This window comes from Rhineura floridana, chromosome 7 (genome assembly GCF_030035675.1).
Source record: "Rhineura floridana isolate rRhiFlo1 chromosome 7, rRhiFlo1.hap2, whole genome shotgun sequence".
NCBI classification, from domain to species: domain Eukaryota; kingdom Metazoa; phylum Chordata; class Lepidosauria; order Squamata; family Rhineuridae; genus Rhineura; species Rhineura floridana.
Genome location: NC_084486.1, coordinates 42,733,230 through 42,750,779, shown reverse-complemented (window position 1 = coordinate 42,750,779; position 17,550 = coordinate 42,733,230). Strand labels below are relative to the sequence as shown.

The following is a 17,550-nucleotide window of genomic DNA, read 5'->3' as shown; positions in this document are numbered from 1 at the left end:
AAACACACACATATACAACATAAGCAGAAAAATTATGTGCCATTCCATTTCTCAGATATGATGGATTCTGCTTCCTGAGATGGCTCCTGTGCACCATAATGACTGATGTCTGCTACTATAAGCAGAGTGATGAGGTAACATGGAGTACTCACAAAGTCTGGCCACTTTATTTGGCTTCTGCTAGTCAGCTTATGATATGGCTGGGTTGCATGAGCCTTATGCACTTCAGCTGCCTGCATATCACAGATAGGATATATTCACTCACCACATTTCTTCTAGTCATATATATTTGTAAAAGCTGACTATATCAAACCTTGTCTGTGATACTGCAGCTTCAAAAGAACGTATAATATATCCTAAACATAGCATTTCGCAGGAAAGGGGAAGGAATACTGTCATACAATGCTGCCTAACAGGAGGCTCTGTGATCGAACTATATACAACCTTTCATTCCTCATGAGTGCGAATTGAGGGAGACAACTCAAAGAATGGTAGCAATAGATCCAATTTCCATAGATCCAAAATTTACTGCATATGTAGAAGAGAAAGAAATACATCAGGATAGGAGACAGGGAAAGCAACCTCTTCACTTTTCGAACCATTTCTAAGTTAATGTGAGGACCTGCTTGTGGTGCATTGCAACCCAAATATTTTGCAACCCAGTATCTTTGGAAGATGGGTCTGACTGACATTCTGCAGGCTCTAGAACAGTCTGCACAATTTATATGATATAAAGTTTGAAGGACAGGCATGTGAGGGCTTCCCACAAGACGACATAAGGCAAACTGGACGCCAATAAACCTCACCGGCTGATTACTACTGCTGCTGCTAGTGCTTCTTCTTCACTAGCCCTGACCCTTTCACACCTACCCTTTGTGCATTGAATATGGAGGTCTGAAGGGGCTCACTGGAAGGTACCTTAGGAGTCAGACCATTGGTCCCCCTAGCCTAGTATTGTCTATACTGACTGGCAGTGGCTCTTTAGGAGTCTCTCTCAGCCCTACCTGGAAGTTCTAGGGATTGAACCTGGGACCTTCTGCATGGAAAGCAGAACCACTGGCCATTTCTCATCTGAATGCAGTTAAAACCCTCCTCAGGTTCAGGGCCCCTACTCAATCAGGGTTCCCAAATGAAGGCAGGTTCTAACAGTATTGAACTGAACACAGTTAGAATCTCACTGCCTACCTTTGTGTGTCTGGAGAGATGTGGTGGAACTGGTACAGGGGTATTGGGGAGGAGGGCTAGCACATGCACATTCTTTGCATGCCTAAAAAAGGGCTTGTAATGCATCAGAATTCAATACATCTTCTGTTATTAGAATAGGTAATTGTTCAAGACTACAGATCCTTGCAAATGTAAGGAATTCCAACAAGATCAGAATGCACTGATGATTATACTCTCAATGTCAAGAGAAAACCTGATTTAATAATGTTTTTACAAAATACACTTAGCAAGAAATTACTCAAACCCAGATAATGTAGTTCAGAAGAGTGACAACCACAATTTCTTCCAATGACTAAAACCTACAATTATCATTAAACATGAGCACATTAGGTAATTAGTTATTGAATTCATAAAGCTGGCATGAGATCATTATTTCTGATGAAGCCACTTTTCTGCCATCATTTTAGAAAACAACAACATAAGGATATTACACTTACTGGCAAAATTGCAATTGATTGACAAAAGTCATCAAAAAGTGATTTAACATTGCATTTTTAAAAAAGAAATTAACTTTCATTATCTGTCACGTTTGTTATTTGTTTATATTACTTTAAGTCATTCAGGAAGCCTGCTTGCTTCTGTTGTGAACATCAAACATTTTAGAACCCTGGATTGCACATTTACATAGTGAGAGGTGTTATATACCTCATGCTAAGGAAAGATATAAGATATGCAAGAACTTGGTGTGTTTTAGCATGTAAAAAGGTTACCATTGGCATCCTCCACAAATGCTACAAAGGGATAACTGCTATGGGAGCAAGAACCTTTATAGTAACTTAACAGCATGTTTTTTGTTGTGTTTTGAAATGGCAGTAAGTTCCATTGAACTCCATGGGAGTTACTTCCATGCAAACACGCAAAGGACTGAACTTCAAAGCTTCAGTTTCAAAAGCATTAAAAATGGAAATGCCAAAAGCATTAAAATAAAATTTTGTGGTTACTGTCTTACGTAATAGTGGCTCATTACAAAGCACTGATTTACAAATGAGGAGTCATTGAGGTCTGGAAACTCTTTGCCTTCAGATCTTCCTGACTGTCCTCACTAGAAGACTGAGAACTTCATTGTATTCCTATATTGTAATGACTTTTGCCTGTAGTTTAATTTAATTATCTAGTTTATAATCTGTTCAGCCTGTTTGATTTATTTTAGTTTTTTCTGACTATTTGATTCTTGTACTTCTTATTATAGTTTTTACATCATCATTAACTTTAATTTTTAGTACTGATTGCATTGCCATATTGTATTTGGATTTTAGCAGGAGTTTAGGACTATTCTATTAATGCATCCTGACAGTGCAAGGATTTCACTGGCACAATGCAACTTTCTTCCCTCTGCTCCCCCGCCCCCACATGCTCCATGCCCATTCCAAAATTGCTCTGGAGAATTGGGGGAAACAACAACAGGCACTTTCTGTTTTAACTTTCACACGCCTGCTGAAAACCCTTCTGTTCCGCCAGATGTCTTTTTGCAAGAATTGACCTTTGTTTTTACTGTATCTTTAATGATTTTATTGTATTTTTAAAAAACTTGTAAACTGTTTTGATGTTTTTAAATGACATAGTGGTATACAAATATATTTACAAATAAATAAAATAAATAAACTGATTTTTTTATTTTTTTATTTTATAGAACAGATTGCCTTAATATCCCATGCAAGTAAAATAATGCTCAAGATTCTACAACAAAAAGGCTCTTACCATACATGGAGCAAGAAATGCCAGATGTCCAAGCTGTATTTAAAAAGGGAAGAGGCACCAGAGATCATATCACAAACATAGGTTGGATAATGGAACGGACCAAGGAATTTCAGAAGAAAATCACCCTGTGCTTTATAGATTACAGCAAAGCCTTTGACTGTGTAGATCACGAAAAACTATGGAATGCTTTAAAAGCAATGGGGGTGCCACAGCATCTGATTGTCCTGATGCGCAACCTATAGTCTGCACAAGAGGCTACTGTAAGGACACAATATGGAGAAACCGATTGGTTCCCAATTGGAAAGGGTGTGTGACAGGGGTGTATTTTATCACCCTAATTGTTTAATCTATACGTAGAACATATCATACGGAAAGCGGGATTGGACCAAGTTGGTGTGAAAATTGGAAGGAGAAATATCAATAATTTAAGATATGCAGACAACACCATACTACTAGCAGAAACCAGTAATGATTTGAAATGAATGCTGATGAAAGTTAAAGAGGAAAGCACAAAAGCAGGACTACAGCTGAACGTCAAGAAGACTAAAGTAATGACAACAGAAGATTTATGTAACTTTACAGTTGACAATGAGGACATTGAACTTGTCAAGGATTATCAATACCCAAAATGTAGACAATAGTCAAGAAATCAGAAGAAGGCTAGACTGGGGAGGGCAACTAGGAGAGAACTGGAAAAGGTCCTCAAATGCAAAGATGTATCATTGAACACTAAAGTCAGGATCATTCAGACCATGGTATTCCCGATCTCTATGTATGGATGTGAAAGTTGGACAGTGAAAAAAGTGGGTAAGTGAAAAATCTACTCCTTTGAAATGTGGTGTTGGAGAAGAGCTTTGTGCATACCATGGAGTGTGAAAGAGACAAATAACTGGGTGTCAGAACAAATTAAACCAGAACTGTCACTAGAAGCTAAAATGATGAAACTGAGGTTATCCTACTTTTGACACATAATGAGAAGGCATGATTCATAGAAAAGATAATAATGCTGGGAAAAGCAGAAGGGAGTAGAAAAAGAGGAAGACCTATAAAGCTCTATAGGTCCAGGCTATTTGTCAGACCGTATCTCCCCATATGAGCCTGCCCGGGTGTTGAGATCCTCAGGAGAGGCTCTTCTCTCAGTCCCAATACCTTCACAAGCGCGATTGGTGGGGACGCGAGATAGGGCCTTCTCGGTGGCTGCCCCCAGGTTCTGGAACTCTCTTCCTAGGGAAGCACGAATGGCCCCTTCCTTGCTATCCTTCCGTCAGCAGGCAAAGACTTTTTTATTCTGACAGGCTTTTGGACTAGAAGATGTTTAAGATAGGGCCTCATAAGGTCTGTTGTATTGTTCTATGGTCCTATTCTTAAAAGTTTTAAATTGTCTTAGTATTTTAAGTGTATGTTTTATGTTTTTAATGTTACGAATAGTTTAATTCTATTTTAATTGTTTATTTTTGTATGTTTTTCACCTATGGGTAGTTTTTATTTGTAAGCCGCCCTGAGTTTCTAGTTTTGGAAAAAGGGCGGGGTAAAAATAAAGATTGATTGATTGATTGAAACAAGAAATGGATTTATTTCATAAAGGAAGCCACAGACCTGAATTTACAAGATCTCAACAGGGTGGTTCATGACAGATGCTATTGGAGGTCACTGATTCATAGGGACGCCATGAGTCGTAATCAATGTGAAGGCACATAACAAAACAACAACACCTTCATAAAATTATATAGCTATGCATCAATAATTATTCCCTGGGTGGCTTACAAAGCAACAATGCTAAAAATACAATATATCATGAAAACCAACCACAAGAAAAGACAACCTAGGGGAATTCCCTAGTGCAGCTGATCCCACTGAGGCTTGCTATCAGTGAGCACCACTTGCAAAGGAACAACCAGGAGCTCACTTTAAGCTCCTGATTGTTCCTTTGGAGACATGTCCCAACCTATCCCACACCTGATGTCACATATGACATGAGGGGTGGGGAACGTGGGTGTGGTTTGGGGAAAATGGCCTTGAGGGCCAAAATGAACCCATGGCAGGCCTAATTAGGCTCGTAAGGTGGAGATTCTCGTCCCCGTTCCATACCTATACTTGGGGAAACATCCTGATTTTAAGAATTAACATTTCCTTGCAATCTTCAGTATCATGCCATTCAATATTTTATAATTCACTAATAGGCAAAAAAAAACCCTTGTGGTTTAAGAATGTACAGATAGCAAACAGATATCAAAATTTAAAAAGCAGAGAAATTGGGCAGCTATAGGGAATGCACCAGAGGGGCAGAAGACCTGACCTCCTCTCTGAGATATTGTACTGCCCTAGAAATTTGTAAAACTGCACACACAATTTGGGCTGGTCTTTCACAGTCCAATCTACTTCCTGTATAGCTTGGAAAAATTTGGTAACATGTGCCTCTAAGTATATGGTGAGCGGGGGCAACTCCTGCAATGAGGGCTACATCTCCAAAGATGGAGAATTACATTTTTTTCTATGTTTGCTGGTGTTCTTTGCTTTTTTCCTGTTACTACTGTTTCTACAGATCATCTAACCTATAAAATTATATTTTGCTCATTATTCATCCTAGAAATCTGTGTCAAATTTATTGTTATTAATTTCAAATCCTTCTTTTTGGTCAATGCCATATGAGGATGAAGACAGCCTTTTGTGTTTAAAACTGAAGGTTATACTCTATTTCTATTTTGGGTGCATTAACAGTTGAATCTTAAACTGCAGTTTGATGTAAAATCAGACTGATTACAATATGTTACTACTAAAGCAATGAATCTAGCCGTTGGGAAAAAACACACTTGGCCTGCCCAAAATGCATGTGTTCAGCCTGCTATGCTTAAAACACCTCATTTAAGAAAAGATGGATATGGTCAATTAAAAACATAGAGCATACCTAGAAATTTGATAGAATATTTTTCACCTTCCACTTTTTTATCCTGTGCGAACTGAGACACCCCTCATGTCAACTGGAGACTAGTCTACAGAATAGTCAGTGCCATTATTACACAATTGTTTCTGGAGGGTTTTTTTAGTGCAAATTATGTAAAGTGTTGCTGTACTTCACATATTCACAGAAACAGAAGCAAAAGAAAATGATTTCCTATAGGAAACTTCACTGAAATTGCAAAGGAAATCAGACATATTTAAAGTGACTATCTGAACTCTATCAACTGTCTTAATATTGCTGCTTCTTCCCTGTAAAACAAGATCAGCACAGAACATGTCTTGTTTCTGTTATTTGGGCGGATTGCCAGTGTTGCCTCTACTCACCATATCCTCAGAGACACATGTTAGCAAATTCTTCCAAGCTACACAGCAAGTGAAAGATGAAAATTGTGTTTGCATTTTTACAAATTTGTAGGGCAGTACAATAGCTCAGAGAGGAGGTCAGGTCTCCTGTTCCCCTGGTGCATTCACTATAGTTGCCCAATTTCCCTACTTTTTAAAGTTTAATAGAAATATCTGTTGGCTATAAGTACGGTCTTAAACTGCAGGGTTTTTTTTGCCTATTAGTTAATTTCTCTGCTTTTTAATCCAGGGGATAAGGAATGGGATCCTGTGCAAGTTTGCTGAGAATGGATTGATCATTTGCATGCTTATTGAGTTCAATGGGATTTACTCCCCTGCAATCATGCTTAGGATAGGTGAAACTGACCATGGGGGAGGAAGAAGGGAGGAAGAAGGAAGGGCAGGGGTAGGGGAAGAGGATGGGGAGGAGGAGGAGGGGCAGCAGGGAATGGGAGCAGGCAGGAGGGGTAGGGGAAGAAGAGAGAAGGTTTGATTATTTGCATGCTTATTGAGTTCAGTGGCATTTACTCCCATGCAATCATTATTTATTTATTATTATTTATTAAATTTATTAGTCGCCCATTTGGCTGGCTGTCCAGCCACTCTGGGCGACGTACAAAATAAAAACATACAAATACATCAAAACATTAAAAATCTCAACAATAATAATAAAACCTAACCCACCCCAAAAACCTGCCTGAAGAGCCAGGTCTTCAAGGCCCGGCGGAAGCTCATCATAGAGGGGGCATGGCGGATATAATCTGGGAGGGAATTCCATAAAGTGGGGGCCACAACTGAAAAAGCCCTCTCCACGAGCTAGAGGGAGCCCCAGCTGATGAAGCGTCAAGGCCCCAGCTGACAAAGCATCAAGGCCAGTTAAGCAGCAGAGCGAAAAGAGGGTAAGTAGCTCCCATTTATTCCATTATTTAAATTGAAGTAAAACAGCTCAGAGAAATAACTAATAAGGGCAGCCCAAGGTCACCCTGAGCTAGGAGCCAAATCCTGAAAGAACCTATATCTTAGGAGACAGATCCTAGGAGAAGGAAGCGTATAGAAAGCTAGTTTTCAACACCACCCTAGCAGGAAAGCTTCAGGGGACACTGTAAACAAGGCTAAATTCCAGTCGGAGAGAAGGGGGAAAAGGAAACTCCACCGATACATACAGGAAGAGAGTCAGCTCAGTCCTTGCTAAAAAGGGCAGCTTCAGCCTTCCTGAAACACAACCACAAGCTCTGTTTCCCTAGGTTAAAGAAAGGTCAGGCTGTTCTAGGTGGGAAAACAACAAACACAAAAGACTTGCCTGGAAGGCGCAGCCCCTTGCTGAGATTAAAAGCAGCCAAAAGCTTAAACAGCCCCGCCCCTCGCTCAGGAAGGAAGCCTGAGAGAATACTAAAGAGTTAAGCCCCAGCTGATAGCCATCAGCCTCAAGTAACACATCATTGGCTGGCAGCAGTAGCTGGGAGGAACCAGCCACACATATAAAGTCAGAGCACCCTAGCGAGGGAGCCTGCTTCACGAGCTAGAGGGAGCCACAGCTGACAAAGCGTCAAGGCGAGTTAAGCAGCAGAGCGAGTTCGGCAGCAGGGCGAGGAGGCCAGGGCCCCCCACTCTGCCCATCTGTTCCCTGACCTCAACTAAACCGCAGTCTCCAACCCATTGACGTAATAAACCTTAAACAAAACTATGCAGGTAAGAAGCCAGCAGGGGTGTGGGGGCTTTCCAGTGTTTTGCACCGCCAGCAGCATGTACGACTATCTGCCTGTTGGACAGAAGTTGTGGGTATGCTCTTGGTGCAATGAGCTCCTGGCTCTCCGGGAACGACTTCATTTCCTTGAGGCCAAGGTGGCGGACCTGGAAAAGCTGAGAGAGGCAGAGAGGTGTGTGGAGGAGGCCTTCAGGGACGTTATAGCTGTGTCCCACTCCAACGATGATAGCTCTCCTGCTATCATGGACAATGATGGTCTCAGGGAAGGAGAGCATCCAGCTGAGGAAGAGGGAAACGATCCCTTAGAAGGGACCCATTCCTTGGGGGATGAGCAGCTATCCTCTCGTGCCGAGGATATATCTCCAGGGGGTGGAGGGATCCTTGTAGTGGGTGATTCGATCATTAGGAACATAGACAGTGGGGTGTGTGATGGGCGTGTAGACCGCAAGGTGTTTTGCCTGCCTGGTGCGAAGGTTGCGGATATCGCCCGTCGTTTAGATAGTTTGGTAGACAGTGCTGGGAAGGAGTCAGTGGTCGTGGTGCACGTTGGCACCAACGACATGGGGAAATGCAGCCGTGAGGTCCTGGAAGCAAAATTTAGGTTGCTAGGTAGGATGCTGAAAGCCAGGACCTCCAAGGTGGCTTTCTCTGAAATGCTACCGGTTCCACGCGCAGGACCAGCCAGACAGGCCCAGCTTCGCAGTTTCAATGCGTGGATGAGACGATGGTGTCGGGTGGAAGGGTTTGGATTTGTTAGGCACTGGGGAACATTTTGGGACAAGCCGGGCCTGTACAAAAGGGATGGGCTCCACTTGAACCAGAATGGAACCAGACTGCTGGCACTTAAAATTAAAAAGGTGGCAGAGCAGCTTTTAAACTGACTGAGGGGGGAAATCTGACAGGAGCTGAGAAAGGTCCGGTTCGGAATAAACCTCCCCCCTGGGATAAAAACCAAAGAAATGATGAAATTTTAAAAGGGGTAGGCCTAGAAGTAGGCATTGTGAGAGCAGGGGCACAGGATATAAATTCAGAAGAGCAAAATTACCACAGGCCTAACCACAAGTGCCAAAGACACTTGAAGAGAGACACTGCTTACAAGTGCCTGTACGCTAATGCTAGGAGCCTGCGAACCAAGATGGGAGAACTGGAGTGCTTGGTCTTAGAGGAGAGCATTGATATAGTGAGCATAACGGAGACCTGGTGGAATGGAGAAAACCAGTGGGATACGGTTATCCCTGGATATAAACTATATCGGAAGGACAGGGAAGGACGTATTGGTGGCGGAGTCGCTCTATACGTGAAAGAAGGCATTGAATCCAGCAAGCTCGAAACCCCAAAAGAGGCAGACTCCTCCACAGAATCGTTGTGGGTGGTGATACCATGCCCCAGGAGGGACTTAATACTGGGAACGATCTATCGTCCCCCTGATCAAAATGCTCAGGGAGACCTTGAGATGAGATATGAAATTGAGGAAGCATCCAAACTAGGAAATGTGGTAGTAATGGGTGACTTCAACTACCCGGACATAGACTGGCTGCATATGTGTTCCAGTCATGACAAAGAAGCAAAGTTTCTAGATATTCTAAATGACTATTCCCTAGACCAGTTGGTCATGGAACCGATCAGAGGGACGGCAACCCTGGACTTAATCCTCAGTGGGGACCGGGACCTGGTGCAAGATGTAAGTGTTGTTGAACCGATTGGGAGCAGTGACCACAGTGCTATTAAATTAAACATACATGTAAATGGCCAATTGCCAAGAAAATCCAACACGGTCACATTTGACTTCAAAAGAGGAAACTTCACAAAAATGAGGGGATTGGTAAAAAGAAAGCTGAAAAACAAAGTCCAGAGGGTCACATCACTCGAAAATGCTTGGAAGTTGTTTAAAAACACTATATTAGAAGCTCAACTGGAGTGCATACCGCAGATCAGAAAAGGTACCGCCAGGGCCAAGAAGATGCCGGCATGGTTAACGAGCAAAGTCAAGGAAGCTCTTAGAGGCAAAAAGTCTTCCTTCAAAAAATGGAAGTCTTGTCCAAATGAAGAAAATAAAAAAGAACACAAACTCTGGCAAAAGAAATGCAAGAAGACAATAAGGGATGCTAAAAAAGAATTTGAGGAGCACATTGCTAAGAACATAAAAACCAACAACAAAAAATTCTATAAATACATTCAAAGCAGGAGACCATCTAGGGAGACAATTGGACCCTTGGATGATAAGGGAGTCAAAGGTGTACTAAAGAATGATAAGGAGATTGCAGAGAAGCTAAACAAATTTTTTGCATCTGTCTTCACAGTGGAAGATATAGGGCAGATCCCTGAACCTGAACTAACATTTGCAGGAAGGGATTTTGAGGAACTGAGACAAATAGTGGTAACGAGAGAGGAAGTTCTAGGCTTAATGGACAATATAAAAACTGACAAATCACCGGGCCCGGATGGCATCCACCCGAGAGTTCTCAAAGAACTCAAAGGTGAAATTGCTGATGTGCTAACTAAAATATGTAACTTGTCCCTCAGGTCTTCCTCCATGCCTGAGGACTGGAAAGTGGCAAATGTAACGCCAATCTTCAAAAAGGGATCCAGGGGGGATCCCGGAAATTACAGGCCAGTTAGCTTAACTTCTGTCCCTGGAAAACTGGTAGAAAGTATTAAAGCTAGATTAACTAAGCACATAGAAGAACAAGCCTTGCTGAAGCAGAGCCAGCATGGCTTCTGCAAGGGAAAGTCCTGTCTCAGTAACCTATTAGAATTCTTTGAGAGTGTCAACAAGCATATAGATAGAGGTGATCCAGTGGACATAGTGTACTTAGACTTTCAAAAAGCGTTTGACAAGGTACCTCACCAAAGGCTTCTGAGGAAGCTTAGCAGTCATGGAATAAGAGGAGAGGTCCTCTTGTGGATAAGGAATTGGTTAAGAAGCAGAAAGCAGAGAGTAGGAATAAACGGACAGTTCTCCCAATGGAGGGCTGTAGAAAGTGGAGTCCCTCAAGAATCGGTATTGGGACCTGTACTTTTCAACTTGTTCATTAATGACCTAGAATTAGGAGTGAGCAGTGAAGTGGCCAAGTTTGCTGATGACACTAAATTGTTCAGGGTTGTTAAAACAAAAAGGGATTGCGAAGAGCTCCAAAAAGACCTCTCCAAACTGAGTGAATGGGCAGAAAAATGGCAAATGCAATTCAATATAAACAAGTGTAAAATTATGCATATTGGAGCAAAAAATCTTAATTTCACATATACGCTCATGGGGTCTGAACTGGCGGTGACCAACCAGGAGAGAGACCTCGGGGTTGTAGTGGACAGCACGATGAAAATGTCAACCCAGTGTGCGGCAGCTGTGAAAAAGGCAAATTCCATGCTAGCGATAATTAGGAAAGGTATTGAAAATAAAACAGCCGATATCATAATGCCATTGTATAAATCTATGGTGTGGCCGCATTTGGAATACTGTGTACAGTTCTGGTCGCCTCATCTCAAAAAGGATATTATAGAGTTGGAAAAGGTTCAGAAGAGGGCAACCAGAATGATCAAGGGGATGGAGCGACTCCCTTACGAGGAAAGGTTGCAGCATTTGGGGCTTTTTAGTTTAGAGAAAAGGCGGGTCAGAGGAGACATGATAGAAGTGTATAAAATTATGCATGGCATTGAGAAAGTGGATAGAGAAAAGTTCTTCTCCCTCTCTCATAATACTAGAACTCGTGGACATTCAAAGAAGCTGAATGTTGGAAGATTCAGGACAGACAAAAGGAAGTACTTCTTTACTCAGCGCATAGTTAAACTATGGAATTTGCTCCCACAAGATGCAGTAATGGCCACCAGCTTGGACGGCTTTAAAAGAAGATTAGACAAATTCATGGAGGACAGGGCTATCAATGGCTACTAGCCGTGATGGCTGTGCTGTGCCACCCTAGTCAGAGGCAGCATGCTTCTGAAAACCAGTTGCCGGAAGCCTCAGGAGGGGAGAGTGTTCTTGCATTCGGGTCCTGCTTGCGGGCTTCCCCCAGGCACCTGGTTGGCCACTGTGAGAACAGGATGCTGGACTAGATGGGCCACTGGCCTGATCCAGCAGGCTCTTCTTATGTTCTTATGTTCTAGTTCTCACCAGTCTAGCTGTTTTAACTGGTGGGATAGAGAGAAGGCCTTTTGAGGCTGATCTTGTTGAGTGGCATCCCTGATGATGTTGGAGGCGCTCCTTCGGATAGCCTGGGCTGAAACCATATAGGGTTTTAAAGGTTAGAACCAACACCTTGAATTGGGCCCGGAAAACAACTGGTAACCAGTGCAACTCCTTCAGCACTGGAGTGATGTGATCTCGCCGGCAGCTGCCTTTAATCAGGCGAGCTGCTGCATTCTGTACCAGTTGCAGCTTCCAGACCATTTTCAAGGGTAACCCCATGTAGAGCACATTACAGTAGTCTAGGCAAGAGGAGACCAGGGCATGTACCACAGATGGGAGCAGATGGTTGGGAAGGTAGGGGCACAGCCTCCATATCAGATGGAGTTGATACAGCGCCGCCTGGCTCACACCAGAGACCTGAGCCTCCATGGACAGCTGGGAGTCAAGAATGACCCCCAGGCTGCGGACCTGGTCATGCTTGGATAGGATGAGATAGGATGGGGGATGAGGGGAAGGGGAGGATAATGGGTGGGTGAGCACTGGGCAAAGGAAAAGCCCCTTTCCTTTTTAAAAGGAAACATTGTGAACAGTATCATTGTTTTTCAGAGTTTCCCCCAACTTTTTATTCTACAGCAAGCACATGTAGTCTCCCATCCAAATTTAAACCAAAGGTGTCACTGGCCACATCCACACCAGGCCTTTTTTTCACTTTAGACAACCATGGTTTCCCCCAAAGAATCTTGGGAAGTGTAGTTCATGAAGGGTGCTGAGAGTTGCTAGGATACACCCTGTTCCCCTCACAGAGCTACAATCCCCAGAAGAAGGGCTGACTATTAAACCACTCTGGCCACTGGAGCTCAGCACCTTTCACAAACTGCACTTCTCAGGATTCTTTGGGGGAAGCCATGACTGTTTAAAATGGAATAAATGTCTGGCATGGGTGTGGGGTCCTGATTAGCCAAGCTGACTCACACAGAAGCTAAATCTGTATTGAAAACAAAGCTTTTCCCATCGCGATAGAATTGCAACATTCAGACACATTGTTTTCCACAACCTTTGAACCCGCTGTTTCCCATTCACACTTCCTCCAGAGTATTGCTAATGGAGGAGGGGAGGGGGGGTTATTCCATTTCTTGTCAATTGCATGCCTCTCCGGGCATTGACATGAAACGGGGGGGGGGAGTGAGTGAAAGGAAGGTAGGGCAGCTTTTGCCATGACAGAGACAGGGAGCCTTCTCAGCAGGAAGCAGAGATGCTTTTTCCTTACTTTTCAGATTATCAGTGGGTTGGATTGATTCACATTTAAAGGGAAATGCAGTGACATGCCTTCCCTTTCCAAAAAAGTCATGTGAACGCTGCAAATTAAATTAAGATGACGGGAGGCTTAATATTAAATTAAATTGCCATGTGAACGAGCCCTGAGTCTGGCTTTTAGAACACTGACAGTTGGCTCTTACTGAGCATGTCCATGGTTATCATTGACTTCAATGTTAAATTTCTTTAATTAAAAATCAGCCAGGCATTTTTAAAAAACTTTTAAACTGCAGAAGATGAAGGTCAGTGTATGGGGCAAGGTCAGTAATAGGATTACAAGTACTCTGTGAACATGGGTGATTTTTAATGATTTTCAACGTATTATGAGACCACTGACAAAAAAATCCAACAGGGGTCTGGATTTTTTTTTCTCCTGTTTTACATTTCAAACTCCCAGTTCTCTCTGGGTGTTTTGTGTATAGCCATGAAAAAGTAGAGAGTTGTTAAGCAAGCATTTCTGAGTTCAGAACTCTAGGTTTTGTAAGGCTTTGTTTTGAAATGTGCTTATGGGAAGGATCAGAATGGCATAGCTTGCACTGGCTGCCTGTATGTTTCTGAGCTCGATTCAAGGTGCTGCTTTTGACCTATAAAGCCTTACACGGCTTAGGACCACAATACCTGATGGAATGCCTCTCCCGATACAAACCCACCCGTACACTACATTCAAGATCAAATGCTATCCTCTGGGTGCCTACTCCAAGGGAAGCTCGGAGGATGGCAACAAGGGAGAGGGCCTTCTCAGTGGTGGCCCCCAAATTATGGAATGATTTGCCTGACGAGGTGCACCTGGCGCCAACACTGTTATCTTTTCGGTGCCAAGTCAAGACTTTCCTCTTCTCCCAGGCATTTTAGCATGTGTTTTATACTGTTTAATTTTTAAATTGTGTTTTAAATTGTTTTTATAAGATCTGTTTTAAATTGTATTTGATTTAATGTTTTTAGTTACTGTAAACCGCCCAGAGAGCTTCGGCTATGGGGCGGTATACAAGTATAATAAAATAAATAAATAAAATAAATAGGGGGTATTTTCAATGTAGCATTGCAGAATGTGAAAAATCCACACTGTCTATAGAATAAAGCCACTCTCATGGCTGTATAAAAAAGGAAAAATATTATTGCAGCAGTGGCAACAGGAATGTTACAGGTATGGAATTCCCTTAACCCCTATCTCCAGGCTTATTTACTTTTAAATAAAGCTAGAAAATTATGCATGCTCAGGTCACTTGTTCTAGTGGCTCAGTTTTACCCCCTGCCAATAGATTGCTATTGAATGACTAATTTGAAGCTTAAATGTTTTGATAAGATTGGCAACAATTACTTGGTATCCTTCAGTGGTATTATGGTGCTTCAGTAAACATGGACTGTCTTCAGTAAATAAGCACACCAAGAAAAATGTTTTACTCTGAAGACAATAAAATATGCCACTCTGACTTGGATGGAATCTAATGTGAAGGGCGATATATACAGAAGGGACCAACACAGTAATAATAGGCAAGTTCATTTATCTTCAAACTGATGGGACAAATGTCAGCTCAAGGAGCTCTGCCAATGAAAAATTACTAGACAGAATAAATGATGGCTTCATCCAACTGCTAGTTCTGAGAAACCTATTTAGGATGAGATTTGATTTAGTCATCAATGGAATGGTGATGTCCATAAACCTTTGCAAAAAGCTAGGATTGAATGGCAAAGAGGAAAACTACCCATTTCACTGCTGTTTCGTGGCTTCTTCTACCCTATTGTCACAGAAGCACTACTCATGGTCTGTGTACTGATAGAAATATACTAGTCTAGATATATCATTGGGGTATCCTAATGCCTACATTAAGCACTGTATTGATAATGCAGAGCCCTTCTACAAACAGACTACTGTGATGCGATAAAACATCCATTTCTATCTCAGGAAATCCCTTAAGTCCATAAAAAAGCCAATGCCACCAAACCCACAAACATTCATCCCTTTTTTTAAAAAAGCATAATTGCTGGCTTTGCTAGCTGGATGTTACTTAGGAAGAGCAGAGGGGAGTCTTTATTTATTTATAAATATATTTGTATATAGTTATTTCATTTAAAAACATCAAAGCAATTTACCACAAGTAAAAACACAACCCCTGTACAGTAAAAACCATTAAAAAATACAGTAAAAACCAAGATCAACTATTGCAAAAAGATGTCTTCCCCTTCCTTCCCATTAGCAACAGAATGGGAAAACATGCATATTCCCAGTTAATGTTGACCTATCTGGAAACTCTTTGTAACTTGTTTTTGGTTGCTTTATGCTGTATTTGTTTCTAGATTTTATATTTATTTGAGGAGTTTTTTTCTTTTTTGGTACTGATTGGTGTTTTTATTGATGGTTTTGCTATTACTTTGTATGGCACTGAACTTTTACTTTGTACAATGTTCTGAAATTATGTTCTCTTGTATTTTATATTTATTATTTGTACATCACTTTGAGATTCACAAAGTGATTAAGAAATTTTCTAAATAAATAAATTCATTCATACATAAAAACTCTTGAGCTGCTTTGTCTTTTAGAGTTCCCAAAATATATCTATTTATCATTCAGATTCACCAGTACTTTGACAAGTAAACCAGAATTTCCCCATGGGGTATATACAGCTCTGTGAATCGAATGTGAGACAGAGAATTTATTGGAAAACCAGATACTGATGTGAAGACTGCTTGTATCAAATCAGCTCTGCTGTATTCAAATCTTACATAGTATAAAAATGATTTTTTGATGAGGTTTCCTGTTTCTTCACACACACGCACACACAACCGACATATAGTTCATGCTGCAAGATGTACAATACTGGCAACTCAAAGAAATAACAACTCTTTAAAAAATGTGCTTTGTTTTCTGTTGGAGCCACAAAGCTGTTCCAAATGCAGGTTATATCCCCATCTACTTTTTCCTGTTTATGATCAGCACACTAAAGCCCAATAAGGATTTTACATTGACATTGTTCCATAATAATTAAAAAACAAACACACACACACAAACATAACTAGAGCAGGGAGCGGAGAGGCTTGGGGAGCGCAATACATAGGCTTTATCAGTCTTGGGAATAATAACTGAAGTGCAGCCTAGGCTTAAAACAGAGGATAGGTTGGCATAAAAATGCATGGGAGCTGCTGCTGTGTAAAAAAATAATAGTAATTACTTCTGTTGTTCAGAGGATTAAGGCCACTTACGTTTTATTGATTTTTTTTAAAGAAAGCACTCTTGGGTGCAGGGTACTAAAAAAACTTTTTTTGTTTTGCTTACCAGAGGGTCCTGATCCTCAGCTTCAACCGTTGTGATAACAGTGCCCTTGATTGCATCAGGAGCAACCATGCCCCTGTACAGAGATTTGCTAAATACTGGGGAGTAATCGTTCATATCCTGCAAAACATAATTAAGAATTTACTGCTGAATGAAATGAGATTATGGACATGTCTACAATTGTTCTTCCAAACTAGGCCCCATTCAGCCTCTTCTCACTAGCCAATCCATTCACCTTTATCAGGCCTTCTGGATTCTCACTTTTGTTACTATGCACACACAAGACTGGCACTCAAGAGGAAGATGACATATTTTCCATGTAATGTTAATGCGTAAAGGATTGACAGAGCAGACCTACTTCATAATAACAATCTCCATTCCAAAAAATATGATGAATGATAGTACATTGTCTTTCAATAACAGCACAGTGAAAACCTTAAAATCTTCTTCAGTATAATTGTTATGTTATGAACATTATGAGCTCCTTTTAGTATCCCTGTCAAAACCAGCATATAAATCTAAAAAATTAAAATAACTCCTGAAAAGTATATTATTAAACAACAGGCAGAGGGGTTATCACCATACTTAGCAAAGTGTTGCCACACTGGAGTTGAACTGCGTTTTTAAAACAAAGCTTTTTCCATCACGATGGGAGTTTAAAGATCACACTTCCTACCTTCCAATCACTATTTTCTGTTCATACTGAAGGGACAGAGTCAATCACACAGCTTCCTAAAGACCCCTCTTAAAGTCCTCTTAAAGTCAAACTATCACACCCTCATAAAGTCAAACTATCACTTCCTCTGTTTACCTTGGCAACCAAGCATGCTCAGTTTGCTCCAGAGTAAGTTTCATAAAAAAAGAAAAAATCCTCAAGTTTGATTATTTGTATTTTCAGAATCCAGCAGAAATACAAAT

At 41.3% G+C, this 17,550-nt stretch overlaps 1 protein-coding gene and 1 long non-coding RNA gene across 9 annotated transcripts in view; one reads left to right on the top strand and one right to left on the bottom strand.

Annotated features, from left to right (window-relative positions):
• Nucleotides 1–17,550, bottom strand: part of PCDH15 (protocadherin related 15) — a 605,264-nt gene that overhangs the window by 182,981 nt on the left and 404,733 nt on the right. For all 7 annotated transcript variants that reach the window (XM_061635350.1, XM_061635351.1, XM_061635352.1 and 4 more), the window contains one exon: nucleotides 16,636–16,752. In XM_061635350.1, coding sequence (XP_061491334.1) covers nucleotides 16,636–16,752 — 117 coding nt within the window. The remainder of the gene's footprint in view (nucleotides 1–16,635; nucleotides 16,753–17,550) is intronic.
• Nucleotides 1–17,550, top strand: part of LOC133388877 (uncharacterized) — a 59,002-nt gene that overhangs the window by 21,155 nt on the left and 20,297 nt on the right. Inside the window, exon 2 of one of the 2 annotated variants that reach the window (XR_009763962.1) lies at nucleotides 2,855–3,729. This is a non-coding gene — a long non-coding RNA (uncharacterized LOC133388877). The remainder of the gene's footprint in view (nucleotides 1–2,854; nucleotides 3,730–17,550) is intronic. The other variant, XR_009763963.1, reaches the window with a different exon arrangement.